The 26,137-nt window shown below is 47.7% G+C and overlaps 1 protein-coding gene across 1 annotated transcript; it reads right to left on the minus strand.

Moving 5' to 3' along the window:
- Nucleotides 1–385: 385 nt before the first annotated feature.
- On the minus strand, nucleotides 386–23,737 carry CYTH4 (cytohesin 4). The gene is made up of 13 exons (XM_040544817.1): nucleotides 23,575–23,737; nucleotides 18,405–18,487; nucleotides 15,999–16,096; nucleotides 15,683–15,749; nucleotides 13,231–13,349; nucleotides 12,762–12,842; nucleotides 12,028–12,140; nucleotides 11,317–11,465; nucleotides 9,316–9,427; nucleotides 8,782–8,858; nucleotides 8,359–8,430; nucleotides 7,604–7,758; nucleotides 386–7,289 (listed from the first exon to the last, which is right to left on the minus strand). Exons 1-13 carry the CDS (start codon nucleotides 23,591–23,593, stop codon nucleotides 7,217–7,219), a joined length of 1,218 nt encoding a protein of 405 aa, XP_040400751.1. The 5' UTR covers nucleotides 23,594–23,737; the 3' UTR covers nucleotides 386–7,216.
- Nucleotides 23,738–26,137: the final 2,400 nt, after the last annotated feature.

The raw sequence follows: 26,137 nt of genomic DNA on the forward strand, positions 1-26,137 counted from the left end.
TGATGAGGCGAGATGCTGAGCTGGTTTGAGCATTCTGGTCGCAGCAGCATGCAAAATCCCATTATGGCTTTAGTATGGTGAGTTTAATACACTGAACCCTTCATTGCTTCAGCTGCCCCTGCCAGGCATCTCTGAAATTCGTACCAACAGGCTTTCAATCTTTTAGCAATCCCCAGCTCACAGAAGCAGCCTGCCTGCACTGGGGAGGGGAGAGGATATATGCAGCAGCTCCCAAACCAGACTACAGGACAGAGGGTTTTCTAGGGGTTATCTAACCAGCCTGGATGACTTAGAATCCCCTAGCAGCATTCTGAACTATTTCTAGCACATTCTGAGTTGTTGGTCTTTTTTCTTTTTTTCTTTCTTTTTTTTTTTAATTAAAAAAAAAATATTTTTCCATGTGTTATTACAAAGGATTGAGCAGAGCTGCAATTGGTGCAGAGATATTTTGATCAGGTGCTGGGAACACAGGAGAGCAAGCATTTAGGGGAAGAAAGAAGTCTAAGAACACACTTTACAGCAGTTCAGGATTGCATGGAAACGATGCAGATTCTTACCATTTTGTCCTAAGCATCGTGATACTTAACATAAAGCCCCAGCACCTGGAGCTGGGGCAATCAAATGACAATTTCAATTCTCACATCAAATACAAAAAAAGGAAGGAAAGAAGGAAGTTACTTTCTCTTCTCCAGAGGGGCAAGATAGCCTCAAAATGTAACCAAACAAGGGTCTCTTGGACATTCAAATGAGATTTTGTGTGGTTTTTTTTTTTGAAGTCTAGTTTTCTGTTTGGGAAGTTTAGTGATATTTTGGTCTAGCTTGGGATAGAGAAGCCCTTTTCCACTGCCTCTGTTGAAGCCCCTCCAGCCCCTTGGTGTGTGAAGCACACTTTCCCCTGCTGAACGCCTTGTGGAGAAGAGGCCAAGTAGCACATTAGCTCCTGGATATTGAAATCACAGCTCCACAGCACAGTGGTGGAGCTGGTGAGGCAAGTCAAGGGCTGCAGCAAGGAAAACAATAGCCAGATACTTGCAGAACAGAGCCCTCTTACACGATAATAATGGCTTCAGGCTTGCGAGCCCTCCCTTCCGTCCCTCCCCTGATACCTTGCTGTTTATTCTGGGTCTATTATTGGCTCTCATTTTGTATTTTCCCAATCCTATATAAGCTCACACACAATCACATGAGAGGAAAGGGATGTCTGCGGTGCAAATACAGGGGGTCTTCTCCCACCCTGCTACTGAAATCACAGGATCTTATCCATGCAGAAAGTGCAAACGTGGCCCTCGCTGTGCAGCGCTGCCTCTGTGCTCTCCCTCCTGAGGGCCTTTCCTGGAAGCCCTGGGGGAATTTGGGATTTTTTTTCCCTGTCAGAAGGCAGCAGGCAGCAGACAAATCACTGTTATCTGCACCTCTTCCTTCTCAGGGAGGGCTGCGTGTCTTTTTCATTTAAGTAATAACAGGCTTTTGGCAGAGCCTCCAGCACAAACCCAAGCTGCAGGTGAGCAGCGGGAGCTGGAGAGCTTGGCTCAGGTTTTAGCAACTGTCTTTGCACAGATAATAGGGGTTTTTCCCCAGAGCTCTGTCAAGGCAGGCTCTGAGCTCCCAGAGCAGAACCTGTCCAGGACGCAGGAAGAGCAGGAGGAGCAGCACTGCTGGTCAGGAAAAAGGAAAGGAGGGTTGTTGAAGGTGGGAGGGCAAGTGGCACCTTTATGGAGAGGACCCAGCTGAAGGACGCACCATGGGAAGGAGAAGTCAGAGGCAGAAGTGAAGTTAGAAGGATCAGAGCAGGGAGAAAGTCATTCTGAGGGATCCTGGAAAAGAGCAAAGCTGAGAAACATCAAAATTCTGATGATTGCAGGAAGTCCAAAAAGTAGCATTTCCCAAGGAATCAAAATACTGACTTTCTATATATTTTATGCCATGGTGGGTGAAGGGTCAATGACAAGCTCCAGGAATGTCCTGACTGCTTTGTGACTTTTCAAACAGGTTCAGGAATTCATATTTCTCTCCTTTTTATTTTTGCTCCCATGTTGCATTAGAAAATAAATGAGCACATGTGCACACACCCACACTTACACATACAGAACAAGCTCAGACTCAGTCATAGGTTAAGTTTGCTAATATATCAGCAAATGTCGAGGTGCCTTTCCCCAGATAGACATTTTTTAAAAAATATATGTTTTTTTCTCCTTAAAAAAGGTTTGAATAAAATTTTGAAGAGGTTCCTGTGCCTGCCACAAGCAGCGGGATGGTTATACCTTTTGGACCTTTTGCATCTGTGAACCCCAAAGTAGGCTCCGATTTAGCTGTGAATGTGACTCTGGTCTGATGGGGTTTCGCTGTCAGTCAAGTCAGGAGCTTGCTGACTAGCAATAAATATTCATAGAACTGATTAGACATTAATTGCACAAATCACCACCTCTTCAGCCATCCCCAGGAACCTTGCTTCCACCCACCATGGTTAAAGGAGCAGCAGAAAATGTTTTTCTTGTGTAGGTGCCTTAAGGTCAGCCCAGGAGCTCAGAAGAAAGGACTGTTACATGTCTCACCTTGCAGTGTCGCTTAACACAGCCACCACAGTCCTTCCCCAAATTCTGCTCCAGCTTGTGTTTCCATAAGCATAGCCCCCATGGGATAGGAGCTGTCCCACTCCACAAGGACTGACCTGCCCAGCTCCTCTCCTATCTCCATCTTCTCCTCAGCCTGTTTTTCCTTCTGCAAGGAGAGAGAGAGGAGAGGCACTGGGATGGGATGCACGTGGTCTGTCTGTGTACCTGTGTCTGGCTCCCTACCCCTCATGGGGAGAGGAAAGCCCCTGAGATATGAGTGCCCCTGGGCAGTGTGACACAGTGGCTGCATTAAAGGTTGTAGGCTGTTCAAGGGATGTCATGGTGCACTTAGTGCCGACATTTGTGTCACCCTTGCTCCAGAGTTGAGGTGGAAGACATGCTCTTGACACTATAAGCCCTTATTCACCAATGACCCACACAGGACCCGGTCTACTCCATGCTCCCTGACTCCTTACAATCCCCCCCATCCCACTGTACACGACCTCCCTGCAGATAGCCCAACAGCATCAGCCTTCAAGCACAAGCTGATGTCTGTACACAGGATCACACACACAGAAATATGATAACCTGGGACAGGCCACATTCATCTTCATCGCAGGGAGGCAGCAGGATTGAAAATGGCACGATGAGATGAGAGTGCTGCGCACCCCTGTCTCAGGCACTTAGAGCAGAGCCGCTACAGATGTGATAGTGGTGACAGTCCAAGAAACCCTGGCTAGGTCTTGACCCTGATTTGCTCCGGCTTCCTCCAGCCCCCCAGGCTGGCCCACTGTCAGGAGGGAGGCAGAAATGAGGCAGAGCAAGGCACAGCAGAAAGGTCGTGGTGCTGTCGTCGAGAGCCATGCTGCCCTTTGCTTTTGTGCTCTGCACCTTCTGTGTGAAACGCATATTCAAGCAAAGTTTTAAGAGGGTGGAAGTAGAGCAGTGTTTTACCTTATTCCTCAGGTGACCAGTGGCATTCCAGCCACCAATCATAAGGGATGGGCGACGGGAAGAATTGCTCCTGTTGCCCCCCATAAATCTGACTGCATCATTCAAATACGGCAGTGATGTACCTCTTTCCATACAAATGACTGATCCCAGAGGGTATAAGTCTGGCTCCCATCCCTCTGATGCTCTTGTAAGAGCCTTCTCTTTCTCCAGGTTTATGGTATGAGCTGGAAGACCTGTCAATCCCTCTCAGTTGCAACCTCTGTTTTGCTGCAGCAGGTTGAGATGTGGGGCTCACATGGCGTATCACAGCCATAGAGGGAACTGAAAGGCTGCAGTTCTGCTCCAAAACCCCCTTTTTAGCTAGCAGAAAAGAGCCACTTGATTTTCCCTTTGTGTTAAAGGGTGTGTGACACACAGCTGAGCAGCTCCAGGCCAGCCAGGAGTGGTCAGTATGCCAGATGGGTGCTCCTGCTCTGCCACTACCCACCACCCCAGACACCTCTCTTGCAGACCCTTGCTGTCCAACAAGCCTCCGTTTGCTCATGAGCTCCTATCAGCAAGGGCAGTCACCCCTTGGGAAAAGACAGGTTCGACCCACGAGCTTTGATGTGCTCTCAGTCCCAAATTTAGACCAGTCTGCCTTCCACGCTGCCCTCCCCTCCACCTCTGAAAGGTTTTCTCTACCCTTTGCTAGATACATAAGCAGTGCTGAATTAGTCTGCTGGCTCCCTCACAGCTGCTCCATCTCTGTTGCTTGCAAGCAATTTCTAGAAAGCCTTTTTAAAATGTATTAGCCTTCCAAAAAGGAGCTGATAAACAGGGACGGGAGGAAGGGAAGAAGGGGGAGGAGGCAGAATGCAGTGATGTGGTCCGCACATCCATGATATTCTCTTCCCAGGCCTTTTGTGAAAACAGACATTTATTATGAAAACAAATTACCGGATGTGCACAGGATTCCTTGGGCACACAGAGAGTAAATGCCAGTCTTCTGCACGTATGTCTGTGTGACCCACGTGTGCTGCCTATGAGCAGAAAAAGGAACACATCGACCAGATAGCAATCTGCCAGGTTTAGTACCTGAAGGTCTGCGTGTGTTTGTGTGTATGCACCTGTGTGTAGTGCCCTCTGAGAAGGAAATTTGTGATGGTGACCAGCAGCAACTCATTGCCCGGTGGTGCTGTTCCAGGTATACATGTTGTTCCCATCACGAGTTTGCAACAGCTCCAAGCGTGGCTGCCAAGGCACACTGATACAAGTGGATTGCCAAATTTTATAGATCTGGCCTGAGACACCCTGGCCAATTTTTGTCATTTTGCTCCCTCCTCATACAGAAACATTGGTATTCAGCAGGCATGAGGCATGGGATAGCACTCGGAGAGTGTACATGTTGCATTGCTGGTGGGCAACATCAGGTACCACTGTGTTCACTCAAACTTACGGTCTCCGTCTCCCTGCCTCAGCCTCTACAGAGAGAGGAAACCCAATCCATCTTCACCTCATTCTTGTGGTTATTTTGATGGGTGGAAATGACACAACTGCCCTTCTCCGTGTTCTGTTTTGCTTCTCACAAGGGATCCTCCCTCACCCCATTAAAAATAATTCTAATTTGCAGTGTGGGTATCTGGGGGAAGGAGGGACAGGAAGAGACGCAGGCAACCTGAAGAGAATTTCAGGAATTTGGGAACAGGAATTGCTTGGGAAGTCTCTGCTGCCAAAGGAATGAACCAGGTAAGCTCCAGGAAGAGCTTAGCCTGGATTCCCTCTCCCAAAACCAGACTGTGGGCAGAAGAGCTACATTTGGGTGCCTTTTGGCACACAGAGCACACAGAGACCCTGAGAGGCACTAAAATAGACATTTCTCACCCAAATCTTAGGCTCTGGGGCATCTTGTACATTTCTTTTATACATGCTGGAGATGTCGTCAGCATGAGGGGCCAGATTCTGACTTCTCCTCCCACCTCTGGACGTGACCTTTCCTCCTGCATTGCACCCAGAGCGAGAGCGGATGTGTGTGTGCAGATGTACTACATAGCAGTGGGCAAAAAACTCACTCCGTATCACATCAGTGACAAAGAGATTCAGCACGGGAGACATTTGCAGGCGCGAGCAGAAGAAAATCTTCACGTTCGTTCTCCGGGGTACGTGCGTGCTTCAACTCCGAGACACACTCCCTGCCTCCCGAAATTAATTCAACGTTCCTGTGGCTCAGGCAAAAATAACTGGAATGAATAATCGTGCGGTGCAGGCTCTGCTGCAGATTTCCTGGTGGATAGAGCCCTCTGCAGGAAGAAAAAAGGCAGAGACCTGAGCCCCGGTATTTACTAGGACAGCCCTGAAATGTAAGGGGTAAAATAGCAGTAGATTATCGAGGCCTTTAACCTTGCAAGTGTAATTTTCCATACCGGCTCTCTAGTACTTGCATCCATGCCATTCCCAGCTCTCAGTGTTTCCATTCCCTTTTTCACCTTTCCTCCTGTCCCGTTTATTTCTCCCAAGAGCTGCCCGCCTGTGCCAGCGCTCAGCCCTCCTGCATCTTGGGTGCACTGCAGAGCTGCGGCGGTGCTCCGTCTGCTTTGCTACACACAGGAACACGACACGTCTTATCTCACATCCTCTGCTTTTATCACGAAAACGATCGCGCTGCCCTGAGGTTTCGGCTTGTTTCAGACACTTTTATTTCTTCACACAAGAGACAAAAGCAGCAGGCACCAGGTGAAACCAGTCTGTGAAGGTGGGAATGCCTCTGTGTGTGTGCATGCCTGTCTGTATGTGCATGTGGTTTATATGCACCTCTGATTTGTCATGCCTGCTGGCTGCAGACCTTTCAGATACACGGTCTGGGCCTCTGGGGTGGTGCAAGGAAGCAAAGTTTGCTGGGAAGCCATCAGCCAGGAGGAGAGCTAGTGTTTGGGGTTCTTCCCTAGGGGGACCTGTGGTGGTCCCTGAGTATCAAAATAGAGAGACAAAGACCCAGAGCTGCTTCCCTGGCCCAGCAGCCTCTATACACTCACTGTACACCTTATCTCCCTATCTAACAACAGTTACTTCCTAAAACCTATGTCTCAGCTGCAGAGCAGGGACTTTCCAGGATTATAGCCCTCATGGCTATAGGAAGAGGTAAGGAGGCTCTCTTCTGAACAGAGAGCTTCTTATTTTCCCTTGTCCTCTGATTTCATCCTGGAGATCTTAAATATCAGCTGCACCTTCGCCATAACCACTGCACTTCTGTTCAAGGAAGAGAAACCAATGGAGCTTTTCTACTCTGCAACTGACTGGACCATGCTTTGCTGGCCTGAGAGCACCCACATAGTTCCTCAGAAAAATAACCAGGCCTCAACTGATAGCTGGAGGGGTTGCCTGGGGGCTGGAGACATACTGGAGACATTCTCTTCTCCCCTCAAATCTTGTCCTTCATGCCTGGAGCTATACGGAAGAACCCAAAGGCTAGACACTGTGCAGCCTTTGTGTTATGACATGGGACACGCTGTGCCCACAGCTCTGACAGTCCTCAGTTGGTTGCACCCAGTGCCTCTGCCTTCAGGTTGGAAAGGGAAGAAGCAAATCTGCTAAGTTGTCCTGTCAGTCATCTTCCTACCATGTGGGAGGCAGAGGGAGCCAATGCTTCTGAATTTCTTCACTGGAAGTGCCCCGCATGAGAGGGAAGCTGCCCAACAAATACAGTTTCCTGCTGCCAGTGACCAGCTCAGGGCTCAGTTTTTGTTGGCAATCTTTTTCTTTCGGGCGGAGACCAGATCATAGAAAGGATCCTGTGTTATGCTGGTCCTGGAAATAGAGGGAAATGAGAGCAAGAGCAAGAGATTTAATGCTGGAGGACAGCACAGGCAACCTACCTGAACCTGCCTAGAGAGCTCACCAAAAAGTAGGACCGGAGATTTGCAAGTAGAGGAGAATTTAGCTATGGTTAGAGATTCTCCAGAAGGGGCCTTAAAACCCCTTGACATCAAGCAGTTGTTAGGCTGCAAACTTTTCTCTTCACCCTCTTTTTCAGGCTGTATTCTCTGGTAGCCAAGTAAATTGTGTGACTGTCCCAGGGCTGGACAAAGACAGGCTCAGGCTTCCACTTCTGGTCTCCTCACCTTATTGCCTCAATCCACTCATCACGTTCTGCTGGTGTGGCTGCTGAGATCTTGTAGGACTGATGCTTGCCTTCAACCACCTTCCCATCTCCATCTGTTTTGCAGGCTTTGATCTTCTGCCCTTTGCAGTTGGGATTGAAGAGCTCGAAGCAGTTCTGTCAGAAAGGAAACAAAATGGAATTGCAGCAGAGGACAGGGGGAGCAAGGAAGCTATGCCACGGGTGACAGGGTCAGAGAGCTTTCAAAAGGGAGGAAAGCATTGACTGTCTTTGAAATGCAATAGTCTCACCTTCCCTGCCCCAAGAATCCTCCTATGTTAGATCTCCAAACCATCCCTCTGAGGTAAACACATGCCTCGTATGAAGGGCTGGACACTAAAACAGCTTTTATGGAGAGGTGGAGTATCAACAGTTATCACAGAACAGCTTATGGGATCTGTCACCCTGCTTCACACATAAAAATCTCTTCCCCTTTTGAGTAGATGCGACATCCTCTCTTTTGCTTGCTACCACAAAGATGGAAGGTATTTCTCACAAAGTCATGCCATATCAGGGGAGTGGCTTTGCACAGAAGATGCACAGAGAAGAAAAAAATGCCCCTTCCTGGGCACGTTCCCTAACCCCACAGCACTACCCACCTCCCCAGAGCCAGAGCGTGCCCCCAGCCACCTTGGCTCTCATCAGTGCGTGCACCCTCTTTTCCCACTGACCACCCGAGAGCCTGCACTGGCAGAGTACCAAGTAGTGGAGACTTACTGGCTTTTTGGGGTCATCCACCTTCCGGACTGATAGGTTCTCCAGGGGGATAATGCCCAGAGGCTCTTTGTCCTGCAGGCAAGGAAATATAAATTAACACCCAAGATGTTCCCCCACATCTCTGCCACTATACATAGCCTCTCCGATTTCCCAGACGTGTGTCTTTGTGGAGGTGAAGAGAGCTGTGTGTGCCTGCCTTAACACTATGGGGAGCTTATTTACAAGAGGTCACAGCAATAGCTTCAGTGTCCAGCCTCTCCCATCATCCAGACCAGAAGAAACAGCATAGGAGAGAAGGGAGGTCTGAGCTCAGTCTGGGAGCATGGGGTTGAAGGACAGAGCTGCCCCCTACCCTCTGCTCCTCCCTGGCCCTGCCTGTAACCACCCAGGACACAGTTTCCCAACCCAAAGTTAATCCTTTACCGTGGTGTATTCAAAGTAGTACAGGCAGTTGTCGGTCAGAATGAACCAGCGGCGCTTCCAGGTTTTCACACGACCTCCTAAAGGCAGTGAGGTTCAAAAGCCATTAGTCCCACACTTTGCCATCCTCCCCCCAGCCCTGCTCTATACACACACATGGGCAGGCTGATTTCATGCCCCAAGGAGGAAACCGCAGTGCTCCCCACCGAGTTGATGCCATATGGAGGAGACACACAACACACAGGGAGCCAGTTTTGCTGTGATGGGCCTACGAATGGGGAGGGGTGAGGGATATCTTTCTGGGTCCCCTTTTGGAGCAGAGAGACCCTGTAGGAGGGGGGCTGGGAGGAGAAAGCAGGCTCAACAGCAGATTTCAACAGCAGGTGTCAGCCTCACCCCACTGCAGCAGTGGAAGGACAGTGGAGATGCTGGTGCCCGGCTGGGTTTTTGGATCCTGAGTGGGCTCCTGGGGGAGATTTGTGATGGGCGGCATGAGGGCAGGGAACTCAGAGGAGCTAGGGGAAGCCTGTCCCTTACCTAGTTTCAGTAGCCATCCCTCGCGGCTAGGGTTGAAGAAAGTATGCGTCAGATCATTCCCATCATCTTCTGGTATGGAGAACGGCTCATTCTTTATGCTCTCAAACAGATTCTGCCCCAGAGCATTGGAGGGGGGGAGAGAGAGAGAAAGAAAGAAAGACACACTTCTGACAAAGCTTGTACACAGCCATCCCAGGCCCTTCACTCTACATAGGGGAAGGTGAAGGGAGAGGAGGGTGGACAGTGAGTACTGGGGATGCAACAGCCCTCAACGTACACCTCACAGGGTCTCAAAGGTGATTGCAAATTTTCTGCATCCTGTGTCAAAAAAAGAAAGAAAAAAAAAAAAAAGAGAGAGAGACCCATTTTGGAAACTCACAAAACCGCGCACCTATATCAAAAACAGGCTGCAGTGACTGACCTCAGCATGTCATGCAAGGACTGACTGCTGTGGGTGGCAACGAGGTAATACTAAGGAAGTGTAGGGGTGGGAGGTGGGTGACACAGACTGCAGCCCCATTTGGGCTCTGGGTTGGTGGTGCACCATCCAATGATCAAATACTCTGCCGAGAGCTTGTGTGCAGAGACCAACACGCGCATCTGCATGACCGCAAGGAGACATATTTCGCAGAACCATGGCATTTGGCATTGATCATTACACTAAATGTGACTTTCATAACAGCAGAATTGACAGAGGCAGGTTACTAGCTTTCAAAGGGTACAAAGATGTTGCTCACATCACTGGCATTTGCCATCACTTATTACCCAAGTCATGAAAAAAAATAAAAGTGTACTTTTTTGTTGCTCCTGCAACTTCCCCCAGATTGTGTGAAATAAATGACATACTGGAGAAAATCTAAAGCTTTTATCCTGAGGAGATGCTGCTCAGCAAACCCAAACATGGGGTGCAGGCAGCCTCTTTGATGCAAAGCATGAGTTATTCCACCCAGGTTGGCTGAGTGAAATCAGACAAATGTCATAAGCCTGCCGACTTCCACCTTGCCTAAGAGGGCAGGTCCTGTGGCTGCACAGTCCCTGGAAACTGGTAGCTCCAGCTTTTCTAATAAGTGCCTCTCCTATCTCTGTCTCCCCTTCTGCATCTTCATCCTCTGCAATCAGAGATGCTATGGACGTGCTAAGAGCTTTATAGATGCTGAAAGAGACCCTGACTCTCAGCTGGGGCTTGTTGGTGCTACTTGCACAAAGATATATCCTGCTGTGAGAGAATTCAGGCCCCGACTGATGGGAATACTGGAGAAAGCTACAGGTATTCATTTAGGTATGAACAAGGGGAAGGGATACATACTCTGGGCTACATTAACATTGCCACACAAGCACACATCCTCAAGAAACAGCCAGTTCCCTAGGAAGCTAGGGCTTTCTGAGATGGCTAAAGGAGCCAGGTGTCCAGCTAGGTCCCAAAGAGGTGGGTGCCCCGTTCACACAGCCTCAGACCTACACAGCACACAGAGACCCGCCGCTCTGCCCCCGACTTCCTCCCGCAAAGGTGGTGTTGCACTCCCTGGGCTGCTCACAGACATCTTTTATAGGTTGTCTTTGTCTCACACTCCCTGAGCACTTGCCTGCACGCCACATATTTAGGCCATCTCTTACACACTTGCTCTGTCTTTGTGTGTGTCTCTCTCTCAGTATGTCCTCCTCTGGCTCACAGTTACAATATCTGTTCCTCTCTCACACAGACACGCTTAAAAAGACAAACTTGCTTAAACCCATACTGCTATTCACTGAATGTCTCCAGACATGTTTCTCTTGTCCTCACCAACAAGCACATGTACAGCCTCTCTCCAAAGATGTTTCCATGTTTTCCAGATTTGTTTTTGTACCTATTTCCCTTTTTCCTTGAGTAGCCCTCCCCCTTATAGGGCAGAAGGTCAACAGACGTGCATTACACTGAGACCTATGGACCTTTGATTCTCAGTGGACCCCAAGCCAGAGAGAAAACAGGAGCGAGGGAAAACGGGAGGCCAGAGCGTTTCTTACCTTTAAGAGCTCTTCTGGCAGGTCTGCTCCATTGTCAATGCCTCGGTTGATGGATACAAATCTTTCAAATGGGGGTTTATCTTTCACATTGGGATTGTGCAGGCTAGTGTTAAGCATGATGATAGAGAAGGAGAGTATATAACAGGTATCTGTCAATGAGAAAGGAAAAACAGGACTGATGGCATTTGTCTTAGAGGGCAAATCAATCCCCATTCTAACAGGTAGCTGGGCTCCAGTTACTGGTGAACAGCCTCACCCCCTCAGCTGTAGGAGGAACAGGGAGATTTCTCCTATGCTAGAAGAAAGACAGACAGGGCTAGAGGAGAGTTGATCTCCTATGATGGCAAGCTGGAGAGATCTGGTCAGGTAACAGCTCTGCTAGCAGGAAAGTTTCTACAGACCCATGTCTGTAAGTCCTATCCTTGCTGTGATGAGGTGCACTTCACGTGGGGCTGGGAGCACTTCTCAAGCCTAATCCCTGTTGGGATGGTACGGAGCACAGTAGCAAAATGAGGACTGAAGATCCCTCAGCCTACTGAAAAGCTTCACAGGAACTGGTCTGCCTCTTTTAACTTAAGGTAAGAGAATATGAAAGACGGCATCCACACTTCCAAGTGATGCTTTCTGTGCATTGTGAATTGGAAAGGAAGGCTCCTCTCTCTAGGAAACAGTGGATCTCAGCTTCACAGGCCTTCTTCTCCCCATAACTACCTGTGGACTGGAATACTCCTGGGTTACACTTGCAGTACCAGTTGGCAAAGGCCTCCATCATGCGGTCAATCTTCTGTGCTTCCCCAGGCAGCCGGAAGCTCCATAGGAACTGTCTGTCAGGAGTAGCATGTCAGAGGGTTAGTCAGATGGTCTGCAAGGGACTTTTATCCCTTCTCTCAGCCCATGAGACACCACGAAAATACAAGAAGGCATCCCATCACACCAGGGAAACAACACAGCACAGGAAGCAGGAGATCTGTTTCTCTCTCTACAAATTCCTTGGGTTCATCAGCCTTAAACTCCCTAAAAGGAGGAAGCAGAACTGAACATACTGTAAACATCCTTTTCCCTAGGGAGTGCTCTGCTGGCCTGTAAGAGAATGAGTTGCTCTAAGGCAGAATTCACTTTGTCACTGACATAGTGGACACTGTGGACTGATATATTTCCTGGTACAAAAAATAAGTTACCCCATCCACTGAAGCTACGAATGACCCACCTTGCTTTCCCCATCTTCTCTGTAAATGGCTAGAACCTTCTACAGGCCATGAAAGAGGTCTTCCAAGGAAAGTTATGTTAACACCTCGCAGAGAAACAGGCTTAGAACCAACACACACAGCAGGGCCTTGGGATGCCCCATCTCATCCCAGTGTGGCTTTCATCACCTTCCTGGGTAGTAAGACCCAGTGGCTGAGCAGGTTCCAGCTCCATCTGCCACTTCCTACACGCTCACTCACCTTAGTGCCTGCACCAGGTTGAGATTGGCAAACTGGTGACATGTCACGAAAGCTTGGAGGATCTGAATGTTTGTGGGGTCCCTGGGAGAGGACAGAGGGAAAAGATTAGAAGAGAGCTTTGGCCCTGCTCAGTTTGGATGCCCCGTGGTGTGACGACATGCACCTGGCTCCCTCCCAGCCTCCCCATCCCCTCTACCCAACAAGGAGCCAAGATGCATGGGCACCAGTCTTGTCTGGGAAGACTGACTCCAGTACAGATGGAAGGACAGGTAGTCCATACAGCCAGCCTTAGCCACACTCCAAAGGACATCCTCCAAGGTGTCCTGCCCACCGAGCCCACTGCAGTGTGAGATCACATTCAGTGATCTCCTGCCTGTGGTCTCCCAGGAGTCATCTAAAAGAGTGGCTGAGAGGGGCCAGGCAGGACAGAGCCTCCAACGGGCCTCCTCATCCAGGCTGGGTAGCTCACCTCCCACCCAGGTAATCCCCAATGGCTGTCTTGTTCAGGCCTTCACCCTTGTGGAGGAATTTGGCGATCTCCTGCAGGTCTGAGGACAATAGCTGTTGCTCAATCAGGTACTGGATCCCCTGGGAGAGGAGAAGCAAGACAGCAAAGTTAGACAGATTTTTGGGCTGGTGCAAAGGTAGGACTTCAATATCCTGATATCAACTTTCCCTAGTTTTGATTATTTTGTCTCCTCTGTTAGTCCCCAGCCCCTCCATGAGAGGCCACTGCCATCTCCCCACCCTTATTCCGTCTATCTTTGTCTACTACAGTGGGTCAGTCTCACACCCAGTTCATCTATAGACTTGGAGAAATATTTCACTGAACTGGAAACTAAAGCAAACAAAAAAGGGCAGTGTAGGCCAAAAGTCCAAACAGTCAGGTAGATTTAAGGCAGTCAAAAGTGTTCATTTTAACATTTTCAATCAAAGTATCTTAGTATCCTGTCCCTAATTGCCATTTTTTTCCAAATCAACTTAAAGAAAAATGTTTGCTTGAAAATAAGAAGACCTAATTAAAAAATATATTCAAACAAAAATGTGGGCTTGAGACTTTTTTTCCCCCAAAATTTTCTTGTAGGCCACAGAACAGAAAAGTCTGTAATCTCTTAAGCTCCATCTTCCCAAGCCAGTAAGGATGGAGTGTGTTTTTTAAAAAATATAGAGAGTCTGAGCTTGGCTGCGCAAACAGCCAACATTCTATTTTAGAGAGAATTTTATGATTTTCAAAGTTACAGAAAGTTGCAGTTTGGTTCAGATTCATAACAATATCTAAGAACACTGCAATTCTCCAGACCACACTGCAGTTCTCCTCACAAAATGCAATAAAAGAATGAAAATTGTTTTAGATCCATCAAAATGTTCTACTTCAACAGAATCAATTCACTTTGCCTTGTAATATATAAAAAACTATTTCTATAATGCCCCAAAGAAAAAGCAGTTTCAAAAGAAGAAATTGGAATGTTTGGGAGATTTCTCCACACTATTTTCCCTTCTTTTTCCCCAGATGAAATTTCAGTTAGATCAATTTAATTTCGCAAATTATTGCAGTGACGGTGGAGCTCCATTTTCCAGAAGAAAACATTTCTCCCAAAAGATTTTGTTCAGCCGTATTCCTGACGCTTACCTCCCCTAGACTCGGGAACTTGCCCTGAGCACTTGGAGATAGGAACTCATTTCATCAGCATTGCCTGGATGAAATACAACCTAGGCAGGAAGTAGTAAAGAAAGTTCCCTGCACTGCAAGACTTATCAACCTAAAGTATGTAGAAAAAGGGGAGCAATAAACAGAGATCTGGGTGTGCTTATTCTAAATTAAAAACAATATGGACACATAGTGTAGGAGTTTGACCAGGCTGATCAGCATTGAACTAATAACACTAAAATAGTTTGGAGTCAGAATTAATTTGGGCATTTCTGCACAGCATGGCACAGTGCTATAGAGACATACACCTCTGGGGCCTCAAACCAAGGTCAGACAAAAAGACAGAAAGGAAGCCTGCTCTCACGTGAACTGGAAGCACCATTATCAGTCCTTTAAAACAGCTCCCACTGGCAGAGGGATGTCCAGGGATTGACATGCACTCCAACTGCAGTGTGGGCTGGGGAAGGCATCCTGATGGTCTCAGCAGAGGAGGGAAGGAGGGATGTAAAGTCGACACTCAGACCAGCAGTTGTCCAAGCTGCTAGCTGTGGTTAGCTGCTGATGAGCGGTTGTTCAGTGCAGCTTGTGGTTTTCTTTATAGAGCTCAAAAATTGGCCCACCAGTAAGGTGGAAGGAAGACAAAACTGTCTTTCTCACATCTTCTCTACTTAGTCATGCAGCTTTCTGCAGAGGGCTGAAGGCTATGGGGTCTAGACCCCACTGGTGAGAATCTCAGAAAGTGGAGGATCTAGACTCGCTCCCCAGTCCAACTGGTACGAATGAAACCAAAACTAATTCCTAACCAACAGAGGCAGGTTGGCCACTTCTGTTCTGAAAGAACCAAGGAACCTGACACACTCTCAGAACTTCCCACCTTCTCCTTACTTTATCCCCCTCCATCACATTACGGGCAATTCTCAGCCTCATACAGGCAAAAAGAGCTGGTCTGAGGAATAAAATATCTCTTGATACACCGACAATGTTAAACCATCCTCCCTTTATTTCTTTTAGCTTTGGTTTGCATCTGATAGGATGCCCTATGTGGGGAGTGCCCTACTTGATGTGGGGAGGCAACATAGCTTGATCTTATCAAAATACCTTATTCAGGGATAGAAAGGAAGATGCTACTGACTGGAGCCTTAGCAAGGTAGGAAACCAGCCCCACACTCTCTGGACATAGTTCCTTTGGCATGGGCAGCTGCAAGTGGACCAGTAGCCATGAGAACCTCTTCCTCACAGCTTTCTCCTCATAGCTGGAATGAGCAAATCCTACCTTTGCAGGGTCCATGTTGAATTTCTTCCGACCCAGCGACAGAAGTTTATCCCTCTGTGATAGTTTGCTGCAAACACAAAGAAGGGAAGTCAAACTTATAATAAAGGTGTTTCACTTAGGACACTCACAAGGCAACTCAGATATCCCCAGGTAAGATGTTTAACTGCCCAGAAAGAAAGGGAAGTCTCAGAGGAGAATAGCATTCCTGTCATCATTTTCCTGTCCTTGTTGTGATCCAGACCCCACTGGTGCTCTTGTTTTCTCAACATCAAGAGGGAGACTATAAACAAAGGAATACCCATCTTGTTCCACTTGCCTGGTCTGCTCCCCAGGGTTATGGTCTGTCTCTTGCCTCTCTTCATTTTGGAAGCATTCAATCTCTGCAAACACTTGGGCAATCTGTTCCTTCAACTTCTGCAAAAGAAATATCAGGAGAGTGAAAGTGATTGAGGGAAAAGCAACAGATGTAAGGAGCATATTTTACTTCTTCCCTCAGTTATAGGAGAAGGCCAGGTCAGATAGTCAGAACCAGGCAAGGGTGTCTGTGAAACGTGCACAACTTCGATGTGACCTTGCCCATCCAAAAGGGATTCCAGCTGAAAAAAAATAATAATAATGGAATGAAGGCGCAGAGGATATTCCCATGTCTGCTGTCATTCAGGGCTGGATAATCAAGCTTAGTCAGCACAGATGAGTCCAAGAACTCATCCCAGTGCTGACTTCAATTCTTCAAACAATATTAGATGTGACTCTACACCATGCACATTTCCTTCTAGTTTTTGCTTTGCATAGCCTAGTTACACATCCAGGATAGGGGAAGTGGAACCAGTAACTGGGAGGTCAATGTGGACCAGAAATGGCCACATTGTGAAATACAGAGTTTTTAATGCTTCTATCACTCAATACCAGTGAGCTGATACCTGTCTTTAGGTGAAGAAAGAAGAGAGGAGGACAAAAAGAAAAGGAACCACTGACAAATTTTAAGAGTCAGTTGCAGAATCCAGTTTCCTTTATGTTTGTGACAGGCCATAGCCTTCTTGGCTGGATATTCTGTGTTACCAAGGAAACCACGATCTCGGCATCTCCTTGTTTCCCTTCTGTAATTTGGGTCCCCCTCAGAGCCAGAGTGCATCACAACTCTCTTCCAGGAATCACTCAAATTATTCCTTTTGCAAACCAGAATAGGCAAGAAAAGAAGAGTTGTTATATGAAAAATTTTGCCTCAACTAGGAGTGAGGATACAGTGGTGGTGTGCACCCTAGCAGAGAAACTGAAGTTCTCCAATATCCTACAATTTAAAAGATCTTCTGGACTTCAGTTTTGCTCTGACCTTCATTTTGTTTTGCTTCGTCAGTTTGCCAGAGCTGGGCGTGTTCCTTAATAAGCGTTAGATATTGCACAACTGTCACAAATACGTGATCTTAGCTCCTGAGTTTCAAATGATTATCAGTTTTGTTATTTTCTTCTCTACTGTCTTTTGGCGGTGTAGCAGGCAAGATTAGGCCTGTCCTCTTTCCTCCTCTTTTTCCCCCACCAGACAACAACCCCCCTGTCCCTAGTCTTTGTGTTAAAGTGTATTGCTAAATAGATTCTGAAGAAATCCAGATGGGAAAAGACTTCTATTTTCTAGGTACCTGTTCACCTGAACACATCCTGTTACACTGGACAATGCACACCCGACTGGCTAATGGCTTTAGTATTTAGAATAAGGGTCAGTGCAGTCTAGCATCTTTTCTCTGTCCATAGTGGGTAAAAATTGTAGTATTCCTGCTCAAATATCATACTTCCTACAGTGCCCATTGCCCATCCTGAAAACCGAAGAGATAAAAAAACAAGCACAAGCAAACCACATGCACATATATTCACAGTCTGTTTTGTAAGAGGAGGCAAGACACCATTCTGATTTTGCAGCAGAAATGTTAAGTCTGGAAGCCTGAGAAGTGATAGGTAGTTTGGCTTAATCCTTTACTCTATTCAAGGAGATACTGCACTCATTCTCCAGGTATCCGGACATCCTCATGCTGTGCATGCAAACTCAGTGCAAGATGCGAGCACACATTCCATGGTGATGGAGGCAGAAGAGCAGAAGCTGTACAGCCCCATGCATGACTGTGATGTGGTAATACGGACTGATTTTGAATCTGTCACTTTCAGACTGTTTAGGAGTCAGTGGAGAAATGTTTGGGTCTGCTAAAAGAAAAGAAGAAAAGCAAATTCAGCCATGGAAGCTTGTGTGGAAGGATGTTCCATCACACCTTCCGAAAGAAACTGGGTCCTTCAAGGAGGACTTAAAGGTCCATGAATGGAACAAAAGTTTGAAAAAAAAGACGGATGCAGCAGGTAACTCAGACTGATATGTCGTTATAAGGTAATCAATAATTTGAAATAACCATAGATGCTGAGTCAGATCTCTGCCAATATGATCTAGTAAAATCACACTAATTTCCTTAACCCTAAATATGCAATCCCAGTTCATCCCTGTTAATGAACTGATCACTCTTTCTCAAATAACCCATTATGGTAGCTGATGACAGTACCACAGGTTGGATGAATGCTGGTGACAAATATGACAGGGCAGCCTGCAGCTCAGAATTCAACTTGGATCATGCCAAAGCAAGTGCTCAGGAGCATTTCTGCATGGCCTGAACTGCTATGTGTAGAGATTCCTTGGTGAAGAGTTTTGAGGAGGTTAGGCAGACAGGAGGAACAGGATAGTCCTTACCTTAATGTCCTCTAAGAGCTCTTCTCTGTGCTGCTTTATTGTCTCTATTTCAGCCTCTTCAGCCTCGCTCAGGTCAGATGACCCTGAAAGAGCAAACCGTTGCCTGTGAAAGTAGTACTGAGGCCAACATAATCACAGGAAAAGCCATCTCAATTTCTCAGTGCCTATCCTCTCCAAGGGTCATGTCACAGCAGCTCTGATTCCTATGCTCCAACATCTATGTTCCCTGCTGTTGCAGCCACTGTGCCTGAGCTTTGCCTTGCAAAAGTTTCTCAGTCCAGAGCCAGCAGCACAGCCTCATATATCCCGCCTAGTAGCCAGCCTCTCTGCTAGTAGACCTCTAATCCTGCAGCAACCCACCCACCCACCCACACAACCAGTTTTAGTCATTGCAAGCACAATGAAGAGGTCTTACCAAATGCTCTTTGGTGTTTTTTGTGTCAGTCACCCTTATGTACAAGGCCTTTTGGTTCAAGCAACCTGTGACCTAAATACTCCATCTAACTCCAAGCCTCCCATGAAGAGACACTTGCTTCACTGATTGATCCACCACAGCTAGAGACAAAAATGGGTTGAGAAAGAGAATCAAGATTTTTCAAGTCTGAGGGCAGGATCTGGGGAATGAAAGCCTTGCTGAAGAAGAAGCATCTGTGGGAGGCTGTTAATCTGCTTTCCTCCCCACTGTGGACTACAGACAATACAGAAATACGAACAGGCTTCCTTGCAATGTACAGGAAGTCAAACAGATAACAACAGAGCCAAGGAGACCACAAAATGATTCATAAAAGACTTAGAAGAATTGGGGTGACAGCACTGCTGCTAAATATAATCCTGCTGAAACACAGCCTCTCCAGCAAGGAGAAAGAGGAGGTGGCAGCACAGAGAGGCAAAGCAGATGGTAAGCCCCAGGAAAACACAGGGGGCTCACACAAGGCTGAGGGCAGTGGAGCTGCTGGGAGCTCACTGCAGAACTTGCAGCCAGAATCCTTGCTGCATCTGAGCACTGAGAGAGAGATTCCCCAGCAAGTCAGGGCAACTTAATGGATGCCCTGCTCCATTGTTTCATAAGCCAAAATCCCCTGGGCCTCCCATCTTCCTGGAAAAAGAGGAAGTGGAACCAGCTGCCTTGGAAATTCTCTTAGCATGGCTCTCACATGCAAAATAACTGCTATAAATATGAGTGGGGAAAAAGGGGAAGGAACCAGCCAAGAGAGACAAAAGGAAAAGAGGACAAAGGCAGTCATCTTGGAGTCCATATTGTTCTTTCCTGCCATGGACACAACAGCCTATAAAGACCTGCTTTCCCTGCTTCTGATCTTTCCCCCATCCTCCTGGCTGGTTGGGTTTCCATGATCTAAGTCACACTAAGGTGTGCTCTCACCTTTCTCAGGCTGCAGCCTCTCCCCATCGCTCCTGCAGCTGCTTTAAAGCATTGCATTCCCAGGGGAGAGGCTGTGCATTGCTGGGGGGAAAGCACCAGGCAAGCAGACAGCATGAAACCAGGGACGGCAAAGGCTCACGTCCCCTCCCAGCTCTGTGGACAGCCCTCACGAAGAGCTGAAAGAAGCTGCCTGCTGCTGAGGACGGTCAAGAGAGGAGGAAAACCCGTGTCACTCGGCAGCTCGCAGCGCAGTGGCTTTGCTGCTCGTCAGGCGGGTCGCTGACTTCCCCTTGAACGTCAGCCCTGCCTGTGAGCAGCGCCTGGGTCTTTCAGTTTACTTTGGGTCTGGAGTCTGCAGGAGATGAAGCCAGCCTCTCAGTCTCCTCAGCTTTATTTCCCTCACCCCTGTAGGGTCCAGTAATTATGGAATTATTTGTCACATTCTCGCTCAGACGCTGTCACATATTTCTTTCCAACGAAGCCCTGCAGCAGGACTTACCTGAGGAACCTCTCCTTCCCCCCACCCCATGCACAAAGTCTGTGGTGTGGCTGGTTGCTTTGCTTCAGTTGTTCCCTGTCTGCCGAAGCAGCCCAAAGCATCTCAAAGAGACCTGAGGCTCCCAGACGGCACCATCTCACCCACACGACCCCCACTGAGATTGTAAATAACTCTGTCCCCCTTCCTCCCGAACCTCTGAAAACCCCAAGTGATTTACCTGTCCGGTGTGTTAAAATGAGAACCGTGTGGGAAAGACTGTGCGTGGGGAGGGTGGATGAGAAGAAGCATGTGAGTCACGAAGCAGGGGAAGGAATCAAGAGATAAGACAGGGTGAAATGGGAAGGAAAACGATGCCTGGAGCAAAATTTGAGAGTGGTTTACACAGAGTTGCACAGAAGGTCCTTGTAAGGTTTCCTAAGTTTCCTAAACAGCTTAAGTCCCCGATATCCTCAGAAAATAATTCTGAGGTCAGTTCCTGCACGTTACTCTGCTTCCCTAACAGAAGGCCTAATGCTCTGCTGAAGGCTATTTTGAGGCTGTTCATCAACTTTACTGTATGCATTGGGGTCTACAATTAGGGGAAGTGAATGCAAAAGGCTCATTTGGGGAACTGTCCACAGAAAGGCACAGAAAGCAGCAAAGGCAGCTGGGCAAGCAGCAGATGAGTGAATAGGAGCAGACTGCCTTGCCTCTCCTTCCTTCTCCACTTTCAGAATGAGCCACATCAGTAGGAGAGGGAGGCTCTGAGTCAGTCACCGCCTGGCTCACTCCAGCCCCTCGCAATGGCACAGGGAATTCAGCCCTGCACCTGGGTGCTGGGGAACGGCTTTCAGAGCTGTCAAAGTCCTCACGACCACCAAGTTCCACTTCCCTCTAGGGCTAGATCAGGACACAGATGAAGCATAGCCCTTGTCAGGCTTCTCTGCACAAGGGAAATTTCACACTGATGAAGAACACCCACAAGTTTCAGGGGGATGCTGCCACCATGAAGTCTGTAAGTCCATGCACAACATGCAAACAATGTTGATACTGGTTGGCATCCTCTCCAGAGAGGACTTGAAGTTGCTGCTTGCAATTTATTTTCAGAGAGCAAATGTTGAAAGGAATGCACATGAGCATGGCACTTGTGGGACTTACACCTTGAGGCTGAGGTCATGAAGACCTGCCAGTTCTTCACGAATTGCCCAGGCTTGTATTCTTGGCGCTGTTTCTCAAAACAGAACACAGATTTCAGTTCCAGTTGTGGAGACTTATGGCCTCAGCCTCCCCATCTGGAGGGCAGGCTGAAGTTACCCAAAAGTCTGGGTGACCAGCAAAGAGAAGAACAAAGAATTCATTTCCCATGGCCATGGGCTGTGCAGAGCTGCCCACGTGATAAGTCCTCAATCCCAGGCAAAAGTACATGAATGGAGAATGTGGCATTTGGAGAATAGAAGTGGGAAGTGACCACACAGGAGAGCTGGAAGGATGGACTGCAGAAACATCAGCAGAAGGTTATCAAGAATGACTGTCTGTAGCACCGTTACAGACCATCCATGTGCTACCCACCCACAGCATGACAGCAGAGGTTCGGCTGGCCCATTTGCACAGTAAGGTAGGGCTCTGAGTGTGGCTGCTGAAGGGTTTGGGAACACCTGCCCATAGCAACACACAAGCAGGGCATCCTGGTGGGCACCTCCTGCATGAGTGAGGCTGTCTGGTAGGAGAATTTCACCTCAATTCTTTATTTATTCACTTATTTATTTTTATTAATACAGCTTCCGTGTCATCTCCTGTGCAGACCACCACCTACACCAGTGCCAGGTCGGTAGCAGGAAGCTCTCCAGCTCCTCAGTCCCTCCCACCCAATCTGTCTCCCTCTTGCAGCTACTCTACAGTTCTCCACCAGCCGCTGCCAGAAAAAATTCAAAATGGACCTCACAGAGATAGAATTTGCACAATCCAGCTACAGGGGGGAAAGGTGTGAAGAAGAGCAGAACCCCACTGCACTACTGCAGTGTGCAAATTTAAGACAAACAGCTTGGCAATGCACAACTTGAGTGAATGAGTGTCGCACCATCTGTTCTGAGGGCCTCCACTTCTGCAGAAAGCACACCCCAAAAGAAGAAGCAAAACATGAAGTATCCCATCTCCTCCTGCCCGGTTTGTCTCGCAGCAACTTTGTCCACCATGGATTTCAGGTGGTGAGGGCCAGGTGACCTGAAGAGCCCTGCTTTCACCAACATGAATAGCCAGATGCTGGCAAGAGCTCTGCCAGAAATTGGTCCTACCAATTTTTCTGCCAAGCAAGCCTGGTATGCAGTTTGATCGTGCTCTTTTTTTTTGACTAAGGAGCTGAAAGGTGCAGAAGAGTTGTTCAAAGCGGGCACTGCTTTTTTCCCCTTCATTCTCTGTTCCACTTCCTACACGCAAGAGCTGGCTAGGACAGGGGGTCAGACACAGCAGGGCCATTCCACAATGATCCCTTTTCTTCCTGGCCCTTGTTCAGCCTCAGTCCTTCCCACTCTCAGACATATGGATGCATAGAGCTTCAGAAGAAGGCTGAAAATGTTCAGTCCAGTAGTGTCCCTTTCTCTGCTGAATCCCTACCACTTTATCCACCATCTGCTGAACTAGGAAATAAAACCCGAGATCTCTCTCAGTTCCTCAGATGTGGCTTACCTTCCCCACCCACACCTGCTTTTTTAGATTATTTCAGGACAAGGCAAGCCCACCTGCAGGTCACTTTCAGGTGTTAGAACACGAATATAGTCACTAACCTTTGACAAACATAAGCAAGAGAGGCTACCAGTGCCAAAAGACTAGCGAGTTTGTTGCACTGGGACACCCAACTGCATGAGACACTCTGCAAATGCAAGCCAGCCTCTGCAGGCTGTAGGGAAACACCACAGAGGAGCTTGCAAGCCATGCCAAAGTTGCATGGAGAGAAGCCAAAGCTTATAGGTGCTCATCCCAAGTGTTGCATAAACCCTTGATATCCCCGAGTCAGCTCAGCTTAGGATCACCAGCACAGTAGGCACTCTGAGCACAAGAGACGTTCAGGTCAGTGGGAGCATTTCTCCTGAGCTGAAAGGAGTTTCCTCATGAAAGAGCAAGTAAAAGCAAAACCATGCCTGCTGCTCAAGGCTGCCAAGCAAGTAACTGTACCACCAGGGATCTTCCACCATCTCATTCCTCCTGCCACCAGCAGCAGTATTCACTCACCACTGGGATTTCATGGTGTGCTCTGCCCCGTCAAACTGGGTGCACAGCCCTCACTGAAAACAAGACAAAAGGTGGTCGAGGCTTACCAGCAGGAGAAAAGTCCATCCTGAAGAGCCCAACGTGTTTTCCACAAAGGTGTTGTTCTTCCTTGCTTTCTGCTTGCTCAGACACTTCACAGAACTGAAACGACTTGTAGCCAGTGACCAAAATTGCAGCAGCTTTAGGGGGGGCGGGTTGCCCTCTGGCTCCTCCCTTCCCGTCCTCGTCCCTCCGACCACATCTCATGAGCTTGTATCAGTGAAGGAAGCTGTGTGTGCACGCTGCTCTGACCTAGCAGAGGCTCCTTGGCTACTTCTGCAGTGCAAATCCACAAATATGCAATGCAAATCCACCCCAGCAGCTTTTGAGGTGAACATCTGAGCCCATATTTGTGTTTGAGGGGACTGAATTGAGCAGTGACGGTACCTCAGGATTTTGTCTGGGACACTCCAGTGACAGAGGAGGATAAAAGGAAGTTCCTGATTCAGAAAACCCATCTAATTCAGGAAGTGGTTTCATTTTAAAGGAAAGATTCTTCCTGTGTTAATTCTGCAGCAGGTTGTGGGCGGGTGAATGCTCCAGAACTGGAGGGTGGTTGATGGAGGCTGGGGAGAAGAGCGTCTTTTTCTTCTTTTCCCTCCCTCACCCCCCACTATGTGATGTTTACTGTAGGTCTTGCTCCTTCTTCCACTAACAAACTGAACCAAGGAGGAAAGAAGTCCTCTCTCAGGTTTAGTGATACTCCTGCTGATGGAAAAGCTGGGTTAAAACGTTTTTAGAGGGAACCTGTGGTTCTCTCTTCATCTGTGAGACAGGAGAGATGTTCCATTCCCCCAGTCCCTCCCACACATACACATACACATAGTTCCAGAAAGCTGTGTTACCCTCACTTCCCCTTGAGTTAGTTGTATTTGGTTACCATGTACACTGTCATTCTTGCTTTCCGTGGTAGATCTCTGACTGGCAATGTGGGGAAAAAAAAAGGAGAAGTGTGCAAGAGAGCGCCACGCCAGAGCCAGAAGAACTGATGAATAAATAGGTCAAGGTAAAAATCAAACCAGATGTTATGCCCAGGCAGGACTCTTGCTTCCTCTAGCAGGACTGAAGCTGTTGAGGGACAGCTCCTGTCCATGTGTGAATATTTACCTCTGGAGCACTCTACATCCTTAGCATCCCCAGCTGTTGCTGTACTCACAGCAGGCCTTGAGCAGGACAGCAAAGGAAAAGTGCTCTAATGAACTTCCAAACAAAAGTAGGAGATATCCCAACCTTGAAGGCATTGTGTCAAAAGGTGGCAGAAATTCAGGATGGCTCCACGCAGGCAGCTGGAGGCGAAGCTACAAATAACCTGTGATTGTTAGGAAGAGTTAGTGGCAAACATTCACCACTTACTTTCCATGTTCAGGGTCAATAGTTTTAGAGAAGAATCTAGAAGCTAATTTGGGAGGGATGAAAGGAAGAAGAGAGAAAGCTTTATTATGCAAACTGATTTCAAATCATCATACCCATGTCTGCCCTGACCTTCAGCATGCACAATTTCTGTTTTTAAAGTTTATGCGAAGTTTGCCTTTGGTTCACAGCTTGCCAAGAGCCCACCCTTGAGATTTTTTATCTGTCTTGAGATTTTGGGCCACATCAGAGGAGAATTCACTAGCACACAGCCCAGCCCAGTGTCCCAGTTCCTGCACTGGGGATGGGTCCAGCATATCACCTCCAGTACTGCCACCATCGTTTTCCATAAAAAAAAGATGTTTCAGCAGATGTTTCAGCTGACATCAAGCAGACTTACCAGCTTAAGGCACTTCTTTGGAAGACCTGATTTGCCTGCCTCAAGGGTAGATGATAAATATAGACAGCTTGATCAGAGCTGTTCCAATACATGTGTCTCTAGGCAGGTCAAACCACAAACACCCTGCAAACACTAAAATGGATGTCGCTGTACAGTGCAGAAATACTCCTAGCCACTCCAACGGAGACCAATGCAAAGCCTGTACCTGTGTCTCTACTCCATATGTGCTTCATCTCTTAACTCCTTCATGCTTCTTTCTTCCCACATCTTTGCCTGTCTCCTGTTTGGAATCCCTGACTGCCCTATTTTGGGACCTTACCTACTAATTCTGGGCTCCACAATACAAAAAGATTGTTAAGGTACTTGGAAGAGTCCAGAGGAGGGCAACAAAGCTTGTAAAAGGGCTGGAAGACATGTTCTGTGAGGAGAGGCTGAGGACACTTGGTTTGTCTAGTTTCGAGAAGAGGAGGCTGAGAGGTGACCTCATTACTCTCTGCAACTTCCTAAAGAGGGAAAATGGAGAGGGAGGCACCCATCTCTTCTGGTCACCAACAACAGAACACAACAGAATGACATAAAGCTGCACCGGGAGAGGTTCAGACTGGATATTAGGAAAAAATTATTTACCATGCAGGTGATCAAATGCTAGAACAGGTGATTCCTAGCAAGGTGGTTGATGCCCCATGCCTGACAGTGTTCAAGAGGCTTTTGGGTAATGCCCTTAGTAATATGTTTTAACTTTTGGTTAGTCCTGAAGTGGTCAGGTAGTTGGACTTGATAATCTTTGAAGGTTCTTTCCAACTGAACTATTCTATTCTATT

The sequence above is a fragment of the Cygnus olor genome, chromosome 1, assembly GCF_009769625.2.
Source record: "Cygnus olor isolate bCygOlo1 chromosome 1, bCygOlo1.pri.v2, whole genome shotgun sequence".
NCBI lineage: Eukaryota > Metazoa > Chordata > Aves > Anseriformes > Anatidae > Cygnus > Cygnus olor.

Coding starts and splice junctions, on each gene's coding strand:
- CYTH4 (XM_040544817.1), bottom strand. Junction 9,428..11,316: donor TGCCAGAAGAGCTCTTAAAG/GTAAGAAACGCT, acceptor GCTCTGGGGCAG/AATCTGTTTGAGAGCATAAA. Junction 8,431..8,781: donor ACTACTTTGAATACACCACG/GTAAAGGATTAA, acceptor CCTTGCCTGCAG/GACAAAGAGCCTCTGGGCAT.